General features: G+C 39.7%; 1 protein-coding gene across 14 annotated transcripts; it reads right to left on the bottom strand.

Annotated features, from left to right (window-relative positions):
• Nucleotides 1-11,609: 11,609 nt before the first annotated feature.
• LOC128860636 (uncharacterized) lies at nt 11,610-18,485 on the bottom strand. Of its 14 annotated transcripts, none has more exons than XR_008454270.1 (5): nt 14,577-14,700; nt 14,384-14,512; nt 14,112-14,284; nt 12,502-12,870; nt 11,611-12,437 (listed from the first exon to the last, which is right to left on the bottom strand). XR_008454270.1 is itself a non-coding variant. In XM_054098275.1 (2 exons), the coding sequence occupies exons 1-2, from the start codon at nt 12,548-12,550 to the stop codon at nt 12,133-12,135; spliced, it is 354 nt and encodes a 117-aa protein (XP_053954250.1). In that variant the 5' UTR covers nt 12,551-12,873; the 3' UTR covers nt 11,611-12,132. The 14 variants fall into 14 exon arrangements, 1 of the variants encoding a protein (XP_053954250.1); XR_008454272.1 differs by having other exon boundaries at nt 14,434-14,512; XR_008454274.1 differs by lacking the exons at nt 14,112-14,284; nt 14,384-14,512; nt 14,577-14,700 and adding exons at nt 15,389-15,766; nt 16,913-18,485 and having other exon boundaries at nt 11,610-12,437; nt 12,502-12,873.
• Nucleotide 18,486: the final 1 nt, after the last annotated feature.

Raw genomic sequence — 18,486 nt, 5'->3', positions numbered from 1 at the left:
CCGTTATTAATGACTATTTAGTGGGCCATGAGGTTATCTGATCGTTACCGCTAGGGGAGTTGTATCGATTTTGTAAAATGATTGCTTAATCTCTTTGGGGGTGGGTGAGATATCATTCGCAGATAAAATAAATTATGTTTAATAATGGAACATTTTCCGTGGTACGATTTTGATTGATGAAAATCTTTTAGAGGGAAATACTAACACTATTATTGTTTAGTTGAAACAAATTTCCAAAACAAAAGTATTTATGTGTGTAAAAATATGCGCGGATCGTTGGAATTTTGAACAACATAGCGGTTGCAGTTCTTAGTAGATTTTGGCTATGAATACTAACTTGTCGGTCAACTTCGATTATTTCTGTGCTATTACCGACATTTTCTTTAACATCAAAAGTGCCTGAACGGAATCGACGACGCGAAAATTACACGAAATTAGCTCTTACAGTATCCGCATCATAAACACCATTCACAATTCCAGCTGCCTGGCTTGCATTTCCACCTTTGGTAAAGAAAAACTGTAAAATATATCGAATTTTCTGGTTGTTGACTTCCATCATTAACACCCTGTAACCCACAACTCACTGGAAGAAGCAAAAAACAGCAAACGAATTTTTTTAGTGTCAAATATCAACGAGTATAAACTTTAAATTGTTTGATCGATACTTTACGAGATATCGATTACTACAACCATCCACCGAGAAAATAATTGAATGGGGAAAAAACACTTGCCATGGGCTGTATAGTTGGTCAATCCACAGATATTTCAAACTTACCCAAATCTTAGCTTCGCGAAAGCAGGTCAGCTGATCAAATTTTGCTGAAATAATTTCACACATCCTTCTTATGCCTAATCGGATCTCAACTCAGCGACGACTTGATTCGTGGTGAAAAGATTTCAAAGGTGAGCTCTTTAACAGACCATTATTTGGCTCTGAGCAGATTTGACAAAATCAGCTGATTGGCTGACGTCACTTGAGGTGTGTTTACAAAAAAACTGAGATTGTGTTGGTGATGAAAAACCCAACGAATGACACTTCGTTGCTATCTTAACCAATAGGTACTAATTGGAAATGATCGAGGAGAATAAGGCTGTCGAGCCTCCAAGTAACGTGGCAGCCAAAGCTCCCCTCGCAATTTTCTTTTTCAACTTAGCCAAATAGGAAAATTTATAATCTGTCATTCTTAAACTTGATTTTAACGTTGAGTCTCGCAGCTTGAATTTCCATCGGGCAGTGCATAATTGAGACCCATGGTGAAAAATTTTCAGAGGGGTAGCCAAGATCAGACTGTTAGCCGGCTCTCAAAATTCTGCCTGCTCATTTCACACGCATTCACACACTCATGAAATCAGACGTTGCCCAGACGACAACACAGCAATATGAGTGAAGGCTGTGCCAATTTTGTGTATCACCAACAGAATCTCAGTTGTAAACAAACCGCTGTCATGACTCCTATTACGTCAACCAATCAGCAGAAGTGAGTGACAGTACTTGACTGGATATAAAGCCAGGTCGATCCGGTAAGGTTGAACCGACTGTCGTGTAAATGCAGATCAGAGAGCTTATGGTTTTATCTAATTTGCGGTAGTAAAAACAGCGATAGTATAAAAGTATTTGAAGTCTACGCCTTCACAAATTCTCTTAACAGTGCTAGCGCCCAGTACTGGTTAATTCGCGATCACTTTCAATCGACAAAATTAACAAAATCTCACATAAATCCATGGCTTGCGCCATAAAAACACAATTTCTAATGGCTTCGAACTTCTAAGCTTAAACTACAAATATTTCCGCTTCAGACAGCTCAATTTCGTCTTATTTAAGTTGGCATAACTGAGGCAATATAGGTTACATAACACGAACGAAAACCCTATCTTCATCCCGGAACATTTTTATGTAGGAAAAATCTTAATAAAATAATGTTGTAAGCCAACAACAAAAATAGCGTAAATCAGCAATAAACACCTAAACTAAGCTAATAAAAAAACGTGCCTGACGTGTAACGTATAAATATTAGGTCAAACACACATACTCCACATACACACACACACACACATACTCACAACGTACATATATATCTCGATTTTATTATGTTAATTCATCGCACTAACCAACTGCGTCTATGCAACGTGCAGCGATGTGAGGCACAGTTCTGCGTTGTTGCGCTTTTATAATAGACCTGTTTTTTTCCATTTCTTATTTTCAAATTTTTCAATTCCTCAAGCGAAATATGGCCGCAGCAAATTGACGAAATTTATTTACTGCATTCATTAACGTCAATTCAGCTACTTTCCGCCTTCCCCGTGCCCTAACACACACCAACAACTCAACAACATTCGACAAACCAAAAAAAAAACAAAAACGACAGCTAAAAATAAAAACTGAAAATAAAAAATAAAAAGCAAAAAACAACCGCCACCTGTACGACAAGTGGAAAGTGCTGAGCGCTGACGCTTTTTTGTTGTATTCATAGCCGTTGTTGCTTGCTTTGTGTGGCAGCAACGAAGCGAATTATCGTAAAAGCCATGAAATTCATGCAAGCGGACGCACTTGTCCAAAAATTTAGTAGCCCAAAACATATATCAATCGAGGCAAAAATGGTCAAAGCAGAAACTGTTAACTAATTTCAACGCGCTTGCGGCAGTATGACGATATTGAAAAAACAAATGCAGTGCGAAAAACGGCGTCAAACAACGAAGAAGATATTTTTAAAATTTCTATTTCGAAATAGTGAAAATGTCGAAAAAGCAGGCGTGCCACAAAAATTCACGACGACGAGGCGATGATGACATTGACGCCACGAAATGCAGATAAAGCAGGTAGTGAGTTAAGCCGTTCATTAGGTGACGACTGCAGTGAGGCTAGGCAGACGTGAGAGAAGATGTAGCCAGCGGCCTGAGGGGCGGACGATATGCCTAGCCGGATATGTGTGTATGTATCTATGTACAAGGTGTGTTCAAAAAGTATCGCGATTTTTTTTTTTTTTTCAAAAATCATTTATTTATTCATCAATATCTATTTTGTCCCCTTCAAAGTAATCCCCATGAGATATTATGCACTTGCGTAAACGTTTTTTCCAATCTTCGAAGCACTTCAAAAAATCATTTTTTTTAATCTTGTTCGGCTCCTCCTTCGATGCTGTCTTTATCTCGTCAATCGTAGCGTAGCGTCGTCTTTTCAGTTTCGGGAACAAGAAAAAATCACAGTGGGTCAAATCTGGGGAATACGGTGGTGTGTTGTTTTTGGCCAAAAAGTCGCGCACATGCAACGATGTGTCAGCAGGGGCGTTATCGTGATGCAAGAGCCCATTTTTGTTCTTCCACAAATCCGGGCATTTTGGCGGATTGCTTAGCGCAAATTACGCATAACTTGCAGGTAATATTCCTTATTGGCCGTTTTACCCTGTGGCTAGAACTCATGACGCACAACGCCCCTGCAATCGAAGAAAACGGTAAACAAAACTTTTAAATTCGGCCGAACTTGGCGCGCTGTTTTCGGTCTTGGTTCGTGTGGCAGCCTCCCTTGAGATGATTGAGCTTTGGTTTCCACGTCATAACAATAAACCCACTATTCGTCACCAGTTATGACCCTCTGGAGCAAATTTGGGTCGTCGCGGACAGAGTCCAACATCTCATTAGCAATGTTCATGCGATGCTGCTTTTGGTCGAAATTGCGCAGTTTTGGTAGGAATTTTGCGGCGACCCGAATCATGCCCAAATCATTATAAAAATCGAATGGCACAAGCCAATCGATATGTCTAGGCCCTCAGCAACTTCTCTAACGGTGATTCGACCATTGGGCAATACAAATTTTCTTCACGTTATCAATTTTTTCGTCTGTTGTTGAAGTGCTCGGGCGTTCGGCACACTTTACGTCGTTCACAACTTCTCGGCCTTCTGAGAACATTTTGTACCACCGATAAACGTTGCTTTGGTCCAAAGTAGCTTCTCCGTATGACACAGTCAACATTCGGAATGCATCCGGCGCACTGAATTTCGTTTTTCACACAAAATTTGATACAGGTTCTTTGAACCATCTTTTTGAATAGGTAAAAATCGAAGACAGGCCGAAACACGTGCGAGCAAAGCAGCTGTCAACAATTAACTGAACATTCAAAATGGCCGAACTCATCGGCATGAGTGAGAGACATGTCGCCACAAAAAAATCGAAATTCGAATATACGTAACCTGCAAAAATTCAAAGTTCGCGATACTTTTTGGACACACCTCGTATGCATGTATCTATCTAAAATTGGTTAGTGGAAGGCGAGAAATTAACTTTTAATAAACGGGCATTCAAAAGTGGCGCCTAGATGTCAGTAGTGAATAATTCCTAGACGGTACCCTTTTTATGTCATCTTTGAAATTTGTCAAGTAGACAGATGTACAATTTTACACGATAGAATGTGAACAAGATTTAAAATGAATAAATCATTGAAACTTATTATGAAAATGGTCGATCTTCAAGAGCGCCGTATCGCAAAATTCGTAATTTTTGATAGTGGAAATAATGCTCCGAATGAGCCGACAATTCAAAGATTGCTGAAAAAAAATCGAGAAACTGGTTCTGTCGAGGACAGAAAATGGACTGACAGACCAAAAACTAGACGTTCTATTGAGAATATTGCTGATGTAGCGCAAAGTGTTGCTCAACAACATTCAACCTCGATACCTCAACGTTCTCAGCAATAAGGCGTTCATGAATCCACTGTTTGGCGGAATTTACCTGCAGACCTGACGCTCATGGTGGACATTTTTCAGTTATAACTGTTAAGAGCCGTAAAAAATCTAAATGTGTACATGTTTCATTGTAAAACATCATCTAGGCGCGTCTTTCGAAAGACCCTTTATTAACACAACCCATTATAAAGAATCATCTAAAGGCAAAAAAAATTGAAAGTCAATGAAGTTTTACAATAAAAGTCTCTTTTTCCATTACATTTTCACACTTGATGCCCCTGGATAAGCAGAATTGCAACAGGCGTCGGAAGAAAGGACAGCAGGACTCTCAAGCTTTTTTTAATGCGCTTCTTGATTTGATAGAAAATCCTTTCATAGGTTTGACCATCTCCACGAAGCAGAAAAAAGATATTGATCAGGTCTTGTTCCAATGCCCACGTTATGCTTCCGAAACCTTCAAAATTGTAAACGAAAAAAATATTAGGCATTTTATGCTGAAATCAGCTAATAACTGAAGGAGAATCTGCGTGCATGCAAGACACATTCAAAACGATCAAAGACGCGCGGAGTTTCGTAAGCGTCAGCAATAACTTGGAGCCTTTGAGCTAACCAGCCCCATGAAGTAATAACTTTTTGGCAGTTCCACGGGGCGAATGGTAGATAGTGGAGAGTTGTTCGGAATGTAGGTGTTAATGGTTGTAAAGGGTTAAGGTATGGCCCTTTAGCACTGCGACCATATTGATCTATTGTGCACCCTATGCTGTCTATTAACTGTTAAGTATGCTTATGAATTGTACCAGCTCCTTCTGAGGGAGTGATTGAAGGTCTTCATCTGTAAGCATGAACTTGTTTAAAAACCTTTTCCTTCTATGCGTCAACCCCGGACATTCGATAATGAGATGTTCTATAGACTCCTCATCTTCGCAGCAGAATCTGCAGGTGCTGGTGTTAGTTATGCCTAATTTCTGTAAGTGTTTGTTGCAGGTGAAGTGACCCGTGAGGGCGCCTGTGAGAGTGCGAATGCTCTTTTTGTTTAACGTGAGGGCCATGTTAGCTCTTTTAGCGTTGAAACTTAGGAACTTTTTGGAGTGTCTAAGACCCTCTACGTTGTTCCAATGCTGATTTAATATACAATAGTTTTGGCTCAGTGTTTTACTTTTTGTTTCAGGTTGTTTTTATTGAATCCGAACATAGGACTAGGTCCGATGAAGTTTTCATCTGCCCCTTTTTTGGCTTGAAAGTCTGCCTTTTCGTTGGCGTCATATCCCTCATGTCCCGGTACATTAATGAAACATTGTTTTTGGATGCCAGGTCATTGAGTGCCTTGTGGCATTCTAAGAGGGTTTTTGAGTTGTAGGTATTGCTATCTAAAGCTTTTAGAACTGATTGGCTGTCCGAGAGTATTTTGATCTTTACTCTCTTGTGGTTTCTACGTTGCATAATGTTTACTGCTTCCATTATTGCGTATAGTTCCGCTTGGAAGATAGTGGTGTCCCTGGTGAGAGTGTATGATTTGTGGATTCTGGACCCCACTACTCCTGTTCCTACACCATAAGGTGTTTTTGATCCATCAGTGTACCATTTTTGTGAATCATCATTCATCCATTTCGGGTTTGTTTTCCACTCGATCCTCTCAGGAAAGGTAACTGTGTATCCTTTTGTGAAACAGAGGGTTGGGTCAATGTGATCTGAAACTTGAGCCATGCTTATGGTGTTTTTGATTTTGTTTAGGATATTTAGGTGACCGGTGAGGTTGCCCAATTTGAAATTCTCTTTGATGTGTTGCATGAGTGCTTGCGTAGCTGCTTCCTCTTGGATTGCTATATGAAGTGGTGGGAGATTGAGGAGTGCTTCCATGCCAGCTGTTGGGGTAGTTCTCATAGCCCCTGTGATGCATAGGGAAGCAAGCCTTTGTACGTACGTGTAACAGTGAGACTGATGATGTGAGATGATGTTTGACAAATTTTATTGTATATTTCGATGCTGATTTTACTCGACAAGACTTACAAGACAAATAGCGTCACTTTCTAAGTATTTTTACCCCATTCTTTTTTGTAGCCTGTGTAACGTTTCCACTCCTCTGCTTAAACTAATCAGAAGCCGATGGTTTTCGGATTTAATTAGTTTAGCATTCCTTTGTGACAACAGAATTTAATAAACAAAATTTTCACAACATATTTTACTAAATTTCAACAATCCAAATATTATGCTTATTTAGGTCACCGAAGAACTTTATTGGCCCCCTATGAACTTTAATATTGTAAATGCTCCTATGCCGTTGCTGTCACACACAAATATCAAACACGAACTTCGAGTACCGCAAAGGCGCAAAATATTTGTAACTTCATAATTTTCCATTAACACCGAAATGCCATCATCACATAAGCCGGAGAAACAACACAATCCCAATAAAATGGAAAACAACACCAAACTCAAATTTGGTAATCAGGAAGAAAGGCCGACAAACATACACACATACATGGGTATGTGTGCAAGGGTGTTTGTGCATGTGTGTGCGCGCGTTTTGCGTAAAGAATGTAATACTTGTACCACAATTACTTACATGCCCCAACGGAAAACTCATTAACTAAGTGAGCATTTATTGCCGACTCAACGCCATAAACACGCGCGCCATGTCTGCTTGCCAGTGCCAAGGACTAAAGGATTTGCAGCGACTACGAGGAGACCTATATCCACAATTCTAGCTTATAATACGGAAGTAAACATCTTTACAAAGGTGCATTCAGCAATGCACTAAATATCATTTAAGTTTAATACCACACATGTGGCATTTTAAGGTAGCCGTATTACTTGGGGCTTGACCAAGAGAAAGAAAGAATGTTTTTGGTATTAAAACTGGTCTGTCACAGGGCAGCTTGTTCGATAAGCTTCGAATTTTCCCCCAGATTCGTGTAAGTGCTGATGGCAATGGTATTGGCTTAGTAGTTGGCTTAGGAGTAGTTGGCCTTACCCATAGCAACTGAACGTACGGTAGTTACTGTAATACCAGTGACTAATTTGGAAGACTTTCAACTGAATGCGAACTGTATAACTAGTAAAATGTTTTTGCTTACTCCCTCTGCTTCTTCGCAGATGTGATAATAATGGATTTCATTAAGCTATGACGTTAACTAAGCAACAATAATCACAATTAATGTGCTCGGAGCCGCAACATTATTTTCCAAAGAACTCACCAACGGCCTTTTAATGTGGAGGAGGGCAAGCGCTGAGGCTGCTTAGTAGCCTCAGTTACATTAAAAATAGCAAACAATAGAACCTCGAATTACAACCCCCAAAAGACTTCAATCAGCATCCAAACAAACGCAGGTTTCAAACCAGAAATAAATTCTAGCGAAATAAAGTGGAACAGAAGGAAAAAAATGTGCGCACACAAATTAAAGAAAATTACCAACAGCTCACACCACTCAACGATAAGAGAACGTCAGTAGGCGCTGGCGTACAGTGGGTTGCTTGGACTAACGTAGTGGTAGAAAAAACGAAGTTTACGGTCCAATCAAAGCTCGTGTTTAAGACATGATGACCTGCTTATCGGAGACTATGCATTCGAGAGTGTACACGAATTTACCCATCCGGCTATCAAAATATCGGCCCTTGCCAAAAAATGATAGAGTTTTAGTAGCAAATAAGTCTTGCTTTTCTGATTTAAAGCTGCTTAAGTCTAAATTATTATCACGCAACCAAAAATGAAAGATACACAAAGCCTTGATCCGCCCCGTTCTTACCTATGGTTGCGAACTATGGACGCTAAAAACTACTGCCATTAATCGGATACTGGTATTTGACAGAAAAATATTGCGAAAAATATATGGACCTGTAAAACTGGAAGACGGTACCTATCGAATTCGATATAATCGTGAGCTGAAATTGTGATAAGATTTATAAAATCTCAGAGGATAAGATGGCACGGACGCGTGTTGAGAATGCCCAAGGAGAGAAGAACTCGGAGGGCACTTGAACTACGCCCTGTTGGAGGCCGAAACAGAGGAGGCTAGAATAAGATGGCTCGAAGACGTGGAAGTTGACCTTGAAAAGCTAAACGTGCGACGGTGGAAGGAGACAGCCTTAGATAGAGACAGATGGCACAATGCTGTGATTGTTGTTGTTGTTGTTGTTTTAGCAGCATAGGTAGCCCTGTCTGTGTAGGCATATCATCGGTCGTCTTCGTCTAGCTCATCTAGGGGTAGGCCCAGGAAATATGCTGTTTCGACAGGTTGGGTGCAGAGGGAGAGGGGAGTTAGATGAGTCGGTTTGAGGGGGCATGTGAAGAAGTGGTTAGTGTCGTGCGGGGTACCTTCAAATGCCGAACATGTGTTTGGTATGTCGGGGTCGATTCTGGATATGTAGGAGTTTAACCTGCCACAGTATCCAGAACGTAATTGTGCCAGTGTTACACGAGTCTCACGGGGAAGCTGGAGCTCTTCATCTGCGATAGGTGGTGGTTGGACTCCGATTACGGCATTCACAGGACGGGAGTTCATGAAGGTGGTAACGGTCTCCCGGTGAATGTCGTTTATTGACTGTCTAAATACTGTCCGGTCCAGTAGGTTTCGGTCAGTTTTGTCCTGGATTTCGTCAGCGTAGTCTAGGAGGTGTCTCCTGACGGGCCTGGGAGGCGGCTCAGGCTCAAGCAGGTGTCTGCAGGGGTGAAACCTGCGGTAACATCCCAGCAGGAACTGCTTGCTGAGCAGTTTGTTGTGCTCCACTACTGGGAGCATTTGTGCCTCGTTATGGAGATGTTGAATCGGAGACATCAGGGGGCACCCGGTCGCTGTCCGAATGGCGGTATTTTGACATGTCTGTAGCGTTGTCCACTGCGAATCACTAGTTCCAGGCGACCAGACAGGCGCAGCATAGTTTAGAACCGGCCGACCAATTGCCTTAAATGTCGAAAGCAACAGTTCTTTGTCTTTGCCCCAAGTGCTGCCGGCCAGCGATTTGAGGACCTTGTTGCGATTTTGGACTTTAGTGGCAATTGCGGTTGTGTGCGCAGAGAAGGAGAGCAAGCTGTCAAAGGTTACACCCAAAATTTTGGGGTTATTTACCGTAGGAATTGGTGTGTCATCGACTTTAAGGGACAGCTTGACCTCCTTTGTCCAGGTGGTAAAGAGGGTCGCCGTGGACTTGGTGGGGGAAAGTTGGAGATTCCTCGCAGTGAAAAAGCGAGAAAGGTCGGTGAGGTAGTTGTTCACTTTGGAACACAGGCCATCGATGTCATTGCCCGACGCCATTATCGTGCAATCGTCAGCGTATGAGATCAGTGAAACTCCCGCTGGTGGTTGGGGGAGCTTCGAGATGTAGAAGTTGAACAGCAAGGGAGAAAGGACATCACCTTGCGGTACACCTTGATTAATCTTTCTCTGCTTTGAAGTCTGATCTCGAAATATCACTGACGAGTGACGACCGCTCAAATAGTTTGCGGACCACCTCTTCAGCCCTAGCGGGAGTGTCGACTGATAAATATTATATCATCTAGTAGCGTGGAATGGCTGCCGGTTCTACGTTACCAGAATGACTCGGGTTTTTCCCGACCAAGGGCTGCCGCCCCAGTATACTAGCCCTGTCTAGTGTACCGCATATATCGCGCAACGCTGTGAATGAAGCAATGATTCTCCAAGGACTGAGATACTAAAAAGAAGAAGAAGAAAAATAAAAAAAATACCAATTTTAAATTAAAATTAAAAAGAAAATATGAATATTCTGCTGGGAATTAGATGTGGCTTTTAAGCATTTATCGGTTTGAGCGGAGTATGGTTTCATGTGCAAATATTTACTCAGGTGGAGAAAGTTTTTAAATGGCATTCACTTGGAAATGCGAGACGCAATTTTTTGTTATATTTTTCAAGCAGCTAATAGAACGTCAGATAAGGTGGGAAGGCTATCCCTGGTAGAGGCACTCCAACATATTCCTCTTAAGAGATATCCAGGATCTGCAGTATCTGTTCAACGGCGACGATAACTTATGAATCAGTTCATTCAACCTATCAGTTTTTCTATGATATTTTATGTGAAATATGGACTTATATATTAGGGATCTGCAGGAAGCGTTGAAATACAAAAGGGATGATAATTCAGGTGACTACACTTTTTTATCCATAATGCCTGTAAACTCAAGTAAATTCGACAACGCAGATTATATGTTGACATAGAATCATGAAAACATATTCGGCGCAAAGCAATTTTATCCGAAAAACGTCGAAAATCACCCACAGTACGCTTGTAGTTGAAATCGAATAATCAAAAATAGCAACAAAACACCAGCACCAAATCTACTTTGCCCGGTGCTTAAAATACATTTGAATATTTATGTTTATTGCCTGACCTGTTTCCCCTGCATCCCGCCACATTTCGCAAATAAGCGCAAGTGGAGCAGCAGCGAATTGTAAAGCTGTGCAGCAGATCAGCTTGTAAATAAGGATTAAGGTATCGTATCAAAAGAAATCCTGCCTCACCGCCACCACCACCAGCATCGTAATCACCTTAACCATCATTACCAATGCCAACAGCAAAACGGCTGTGCCAAAGTGTTTCCCGAGCAGTGTAATTAGAGAAAAAATCAGCGCATTTCCACACCAAAGTGAAGCGTAACTTAATTGGATTCAAACAGAAAAAGCCGTGAATTTTGTAGAATGGTTGGTTTTGTACGGCATAGCAAAGAAATAATGAGTGAAATAATCCATAACGAACTATCAAAGTGAAAGGAAAACGGTAAGGGAATGCAATTTTAATCACCTTAGTAAAATATTCTAAGCACGTGCCGCATTGAAGCAAGTAACCATTGGTGCATAGTTTTTTAAATCCTTTTTTCAAATTTCCTAAGCAACTTATCGAACATTTGAATGCGCAATTGTTGAATGTGGCACGAGGGCTTTCGAACAAAATTTCAAAATAATAGTCATAGGTGAATATTTTTTGCAAAATATATTTACAAAGCTGCAGGTGCGGCAATTTGACAAGCTTTTGAGCTACACTGAAGGGTGTAAAATGAATTTCGCTTTTATTACTTTTGTTTTCTGCTTGCCAAAGTTTTTCAAGGGCATATTGCAGGGGGACAAAGGCTTCTAGGAATTTTTTTTTTTTTTATTTAAACATAAAGTCTATGAACAACAAATTCTTACAGACTAGTAACACAAATTAATTAAGATTTTATACAAGATTTCAGAAGGTTAATGAAAACAATATTAGACATAGAAGCTCGTTAAATTCATTAAGAGCGTGAGCAATTGACGCTTTTCGGGCAAATTTGTTTTGTTATTACCTCCATAAAAGGGGTAGAAATTTCAAAGTTATCTTCTTGGAACATTAAAGTTTATTTTTTGCTGGAAAGAGTTTATTATTATTTTTTTATTATCCTCAAATCGGTATTAGAGTTTTTGTTTGGACAGAAGATTTCCAGGATTTTGCGAAGACATCGACTTATGAAAACTTGCAGTGCGTTCATAGACTAGCACAGAGTAAATTTGATTTAACATTAGAATTACAGATCCCCAGCTTTGCTCGTTGCGAAATATGCGATGCTTTCCAGATTGAACATGGGGAGCCAAATATTGCTAGAGTTTTCCTAATGCGGTTTTTGATATCTTCGCTCGAGGCAACTAACACCGAGATGACACTGCCCAGATAGCAAAAACATTTCACATGTAACAGTTTATTTTGAGTGTTAGTACGCATTTTGGTTTTGGAGATGTTGAAAACCAGCCCAGCATTAGCGGCGCTTTCCTGTTCTGATTGTAGTTGCATTGCTATGTCAGGAAAAATGTGTTAGTAGGCAAATATCGTTCTCGTAGTCGAGGTCAGCAAGCTTACCCTGCAGGCTCCAGGTAATCCAACTTTCAGATATTGTGGCATTCCTCATAACGGTGTCCAAGACGACGTTAAAAAGAGCAATGGTGACAATAGACACCCTTGACGTACGCCTGCTAAGACCTTTATCCCATCACCAAGGAGCTAATCATGCATTATCCGGCATCCTGCCCTGGCGTAAAGTGCTTCAACACGCTGGATCATCGAGATGCAATATGTCGAACACTTTTTGAAAGTCGATAAAAACGAAGTAGAGTGGGGCTCTCCATTCAACGGATTGTTCGGCAATGACTCGGAGGCTGCTTATGTGATGAATGCCAAATTGGTTAGGACGAAAGCCTGCCTGCTTTGATCTGAACTCTGATTGAAATGCTGCTGAAAGGGAAGAAATTGGCTGGTTAAGGAATTTCCAACTGTTAAATAACAAATATAAGTATAAAATTATACTTTACTTTTTTTAAAAGATTGCTATTGATAGTGTAAATGAGAACCAATTATATTCCCAAATGTTTTTTTCTTTTTGTATTTTTGAAAATTTTAAACTTTTTTTTAAGTACCCTTTTTTAGAATTCGATATGCTCTTCTATAGCTATTAAAATATGTACCTTCGATATAGGTATAGATAAAATAGATAAAGGTGCTGACGCAGTCGCATTTGCTCAAAGAAAAATACTTCGTCGGAAACAGGCTGTGCAGCCAAATAAATGTAATTAATACTATTTATGAATTAAAAAAAACTATTTATACAGTTTATAATATATATAACAGAGGACTTTACTAGAATTCGGATTTATTTCATTGTCCCCTTAAAAAATCCCAAAATGTGTGAATTTTTACCACCCTGTGTTAAACGAGTTTTCTCATGTAAAACTGAGTTTGGGATCATGATAAGTTTAAAACACCTACATACCTACAGATTGACGAAGTTTTCTAATCGTATAATTTATAAGTATGAGCTCAGTGGTAGGTTACAATCCACACTACCTACAAAGCTTCCAGAATCATTAAATACCCCAAAAAGGGGCAAAGCGTACTCATACAGCAAAGCCAAAATCTCTCTCCCTCTCTCACTTTACTTCTTGTTTTACCAATAACTCACTCTCTAATACTTCAAAGCATTCCCAGATTGGCGAGTTAATATTCAGCGAGTGAAAATCTACTAATTTACCTATCAACCTTAATTCGCTGCAAATAGTAACTCCTTTGAAAGGGAAGAAATTAATGTTTTCTACCCAAATGTATTAATGGATGAGTTCTGGTATTGTTGTATTGCATCTCCACAGAGAGCACTAAACTCTTTTCTAAACCCTCAGTGTTGGAAAGACTTTATATTGCTACAACTCTTCCCTGTATAAAATTCGTACAAACATTGCCTCTAAATAGTATTATCTTCTCGATTAACCTTTAGTCCATACAGACACTCTCTCTGTATTTAATGTCTCGAACTTAACACCCATTCGAAAAAAGACCAGTTAGTATATTAAGATATTTTCAAATGTTTTCCTTGTAATTCTCTCTTATCAGCAAATTTGTTTACTCGCCCAAATGAGATAAAAATGAAAGTGAGTTGAAATTCACCTACTTTGCTCCCACTTCCATTCCACGCCTCTTACCTGCCTACAGCGCCTTAAGTGCTCGTTTAGTGCAGAAAAAATATTTCTGTATAAGCACACGAAAAAACTATGGAATTGCTCAATAGATAAGCGGAGAAGAAACAGCAAAGAGATGATCGAGTAGCCAGGCAACAATAATGGCAGCGACGACACAAACGAACCAACAGCATGGGCTGCGAAAACGAAAACGAAAATGAAAACAACGAAAGTAGATGAATAGGAGACAAAGTAGCATTACTAAAAGACTAGCATCTAGCTATATATGTACATACATACATATGTAGGTAAAGACGGGTGAGGTGAAAATTAGGTGAGGACTAACTTGCCTATTGCCTCTTGCCCATCAGCCTTAATATCGCTGCCAACGCCAATAACACAATCAATGTGACAAACTTGAACGCCTAACATTGAGCAAAGTGATTTTATTTTTGTTTTTGCGCTTTGTTTGGAGCCGATTGAACATACCCGAATGACTGTCGCACCGTCGGTGACACCTAAAAATATCGTATCGAATGTCTCTCTAATGCGTCAGAGCAACTCACAATGCAATATTTGGCTGCTAAAAAATAGCATTCGCCACTAACAACGACACAAACCTGAACAGCCGAAACTAATTTGCTGGAGCACCAACGGTAGTAAGACGTTGAAAGAGTAAAACCAATCATGAAGCAGTAGCACTCCACCACACTCGAAAGTGGTAGCATTTGAAGGCACCAATAACAACAATAGCAACCTCAACAGAAAACCATAGCAAAAACGAAATGAAAAAACAACGGTTTCGCACATCAAATGTTGAGTTTTGTCAACACGCCGAATGACGGCGACAACGAAAAAATATTTAACAACTGTGTGCTGACCCCTTACACCACTTCTCCCGCCTGCGCCCACACAAACACATATGTATGTATGTATGTACATGCATATATATGCATACTTTATGCGTTGTTGGATCTACATTGACGACAACCAGATCCAGTGGCAAGTCAATATGACAAACTGGCTGGCTAGCAGGCAAGCGAGCCGCTGAGTGCCAAGCACTCTAAGCTTGTCAGTGTAGATTGTGGGTAAACAATGAAAGGGGGGAGACGTGGCGTAAGGTGGCACAGGCGGCTATTTTTGATAACCGCTGCGCTTAACACAAGAAACCAATAGCTGCGCAGTGGCAGTGACTGCGACCGCAACGGCGACGGCGTCCGCAACGTCGCTAGCAATAGCAGAGCAGCCGAAATGACAGTGGCAAATGGTCATATTTTGAGTACAAAAATGATAATACTTACTCACATTTGCGTTGCTACCAAACGCTACGAATACTCTTCCGCAACAGCTGAGCAGAGAGCAAAGTTATAGCAACAGCAACAAACGGCAGTAAAGTGTTGTATGTAGTAGCGGCATTGCCAATGGAAGACCCTGAGAGTAGTGTATTAAAATGTTTGTTTCATGTTTGAGCGCAAAGGGGTATCAATTTTGTGCTGCGGGAAATGTAGTATTGGCCTTTCATTTCTAATGAAATTATTGTTCGACTGTATATCGAGCTTAATGCTGGGAGAGTTGACCAATGCTGATATAAATCCGGACGAATATAAATCGGAGTCATTTCGGTAACGGTAACGGAGAACCGACTTCCTCATAATGAATGCTTTAAAATTTGGTTATACCTATGAAGAAAAAATATAAGATCGCCGTAAAACAAAAATTGTCAAAAGTCAACGTGAATGTATCGCCACTTCAAGTTTTCACTTTCTTACACCAAAATTCCATGTGCTATATAGCCACGCTCACAAGATTTTTCTAAAAACTCTGGTTAAAGAGTTTAAAATTTTTGAGGATATTTTTTTACAATTTTTAAAAAGTTGTACCAAGATTGAAGTTAACCAAGTTATATGGTTTTTGTTGTGGTATAAACTATATTTTTATGGAATAAAAAAATTTATAAAATATACATAAATAGTCAAAAATTTGCACCATGTCGCCTTGCTATTTTTACATACACAGATGTACATATAAGCATTGTTGGCTCCTCAAAAATAATTTTCTTAAACGGATATTGCATAAGTCTAATCATAAACGAAAAAATCCTATGGAAAAAGACATGCTTATATTTTTTTATTATTTCGAGCGACAAATTAAATGACCCTTTATTTATTATGATACATTCTGAGTTACAGTGTTCAATTCTGGCATAGTTTCCGTTACATTATTTAAGCAAGCATTTATCTCAAAGCTGATTAAAGTTTTTACATAGAACTTTTCTGAAATTATTTACCCTGTAGTATAAAACACTTTCAGAATTCAACAAACTGAAGTATTAGAAAAATGGTGGGCTCTGAAATTCTTGCCAATTTGGACATTACTCAAATAATATATCTAAAATAAATATGTAGATTAACTTGAAGGACTTTAATCTTGTCCTTTGAAAAATATATAACATTTGAAATGCCTAAATTTAGGCATATGATCGTCAAGTAATATGAATTCGAATACAATGTTTTGCACCTAGTCCAAAAATGTACCATTCAATAATAAGAAAGTAATTTTTCCCCCTCAAAGAATTTTGATTTCGTTAATTTATATATTTTTTCTATTTCATTAATTTCCATGAAAATGTAAACTAAATTTCGTTAACACCAGCTGAAAGCCAGTAGACAAGCCTTTTATGAAACTAGTTTTTTAATTTTTGAAATCAAAAATTCTCCAGCTTCTTTCTTTTCTAAAGTAAATTTCCACACTGGCCTCAAACGATTCACGATGACTTATTAATACTGAAATAGATTAGGATAAAATATTATACAATTTTTACGCACCCCAAGGAAGAGTCATTTACATACAACACATTTACCACTTCCGATTACTTTCAACTGACGTTGCCCTTTTTTGGATCGATTTGTCCCACTGCACCAATTCAAAAGTGATTTTCGTGTGTAGGTATGTGTGTGCGTGTGAAGGTGATGCAAAAGCGTCGGGAAGGTGAAATTGAGGTAATGTGTTGCGCTGTATTTGCTTTGGTTGGAGCCGCAACTGGTGGCGATGGTGCTAGAGCTTGTGGTGGTCGCTTATTATGGCGAGGTGAGAATGCGACGGGAGACATACATATACATACGCATACAAAACGAAAATAAAAGAAACGATTCGAAGCAAGTGTGATAGGCGATTTGCGTTCGCTCGCTCCATGTGCGTGTGAATGGATGTGGGTATATTTGTTCCAAAGCTGCTACAAGCAAATAAAATGTCCGAGTTGTCGCTGTTTGGTTTTTTTGTTGTTGGTTGGCATTGCTAATGCTGTATTTTCGAAAAATTTACTGTTTTGTATTTTTGTTGTTGCCGCAAATGATCGCGCTCGCGAGTAAACACACAACACAGGCACATGCACACTTGAGAAGCAATAAATATGGCAGCAAATACTCATACGAAAGCATAGTTCGACAAAGGAGGAGGAAGAGGGGTAGCAAACACGAAAACATTTACAATAACAAAAACAAGCTCACCAACGCCGCCACATGCCAATGTAAAGAGTAGAAAAAAAGCGAACGCGCAACAAAAACAAACAAAAACGCCATACACACATACACTTACATAAATGTATAGGGCATACATTTAACAACCACAAAGATAACAACAGCAATAAAAGCTGCGGCAAGAAACCTTAACAATAATAATAATAATAACAACAACAACAAGTGCATATACAAATGAGTAACTCAAACATTAACGGCAACACACCAAAAAAAATATTGCAGTTTGTCGTATTTTCCGATTTTTGACGATCCAAGTAGCCAGCAATTGCAACAAATACAATAATATACTCGTATTAATAGCGGTGGAGACCCCGAAAAAGCTGACACAATCGTACATACGAGTACAGCGCGCATGCTAGCAGGCTTGCATGTGGAGCCACCGAAGGCACACACATATACACACTTAAATGCATGTTAACACAAATATACGAACGTCGGAATAACTACGTACTCATGCAAGGCAGCACTGCTGGTAACAGTTGCCACACCACAAAAAGCACCACGAGCCATGCCATGACAAAGCGCTACAAAGGGGAGGCGGCAACAGAAAAGCACAGCTGAGTTGCGGTTGCTGTTTTTGTTGCTACTGTTGTCTGTGCGATTGCCGTAATTGTTGTTGTTGTTTCACCAGCAGTCGTTGTTGCTGCTTGACTTATTCAAATTTTTTAGTTGTTTTTGTTGTGTCCGCTACACTGCGCTACTCCAATGCAATTGCGCCTGCTAGCTGCCGCGAGCTAACATAAAATTCCCCCTGCATGTTGTTTTTGTAGTCTTGGCTGCTACTCAACTTTGTTACTGTAGCTGTTTTTTTGAGTTGTTAATGCCAGTGCCGTTGTTATTCCAAAGCTCCAACATACAAACGG

Source organism: Anastrepha ludens, chromosome 4 (assembly GCF_028408465.1).
Source record: "Anastrepha ludens isolate Willacy chromosome 4, idAnaLude1.1, whole genome shotgun sequence".
Taxonomy (NCBI): domain Eukaryota; kingdom Metazoa; phylum Arthropoda; class Insecta; order Diptera; family Tephritidae; genus Anastrepha; species Anastrepha ludens.
This window is presented reverse-complemented; position numbering and strand designations above follow the sequence as displayed.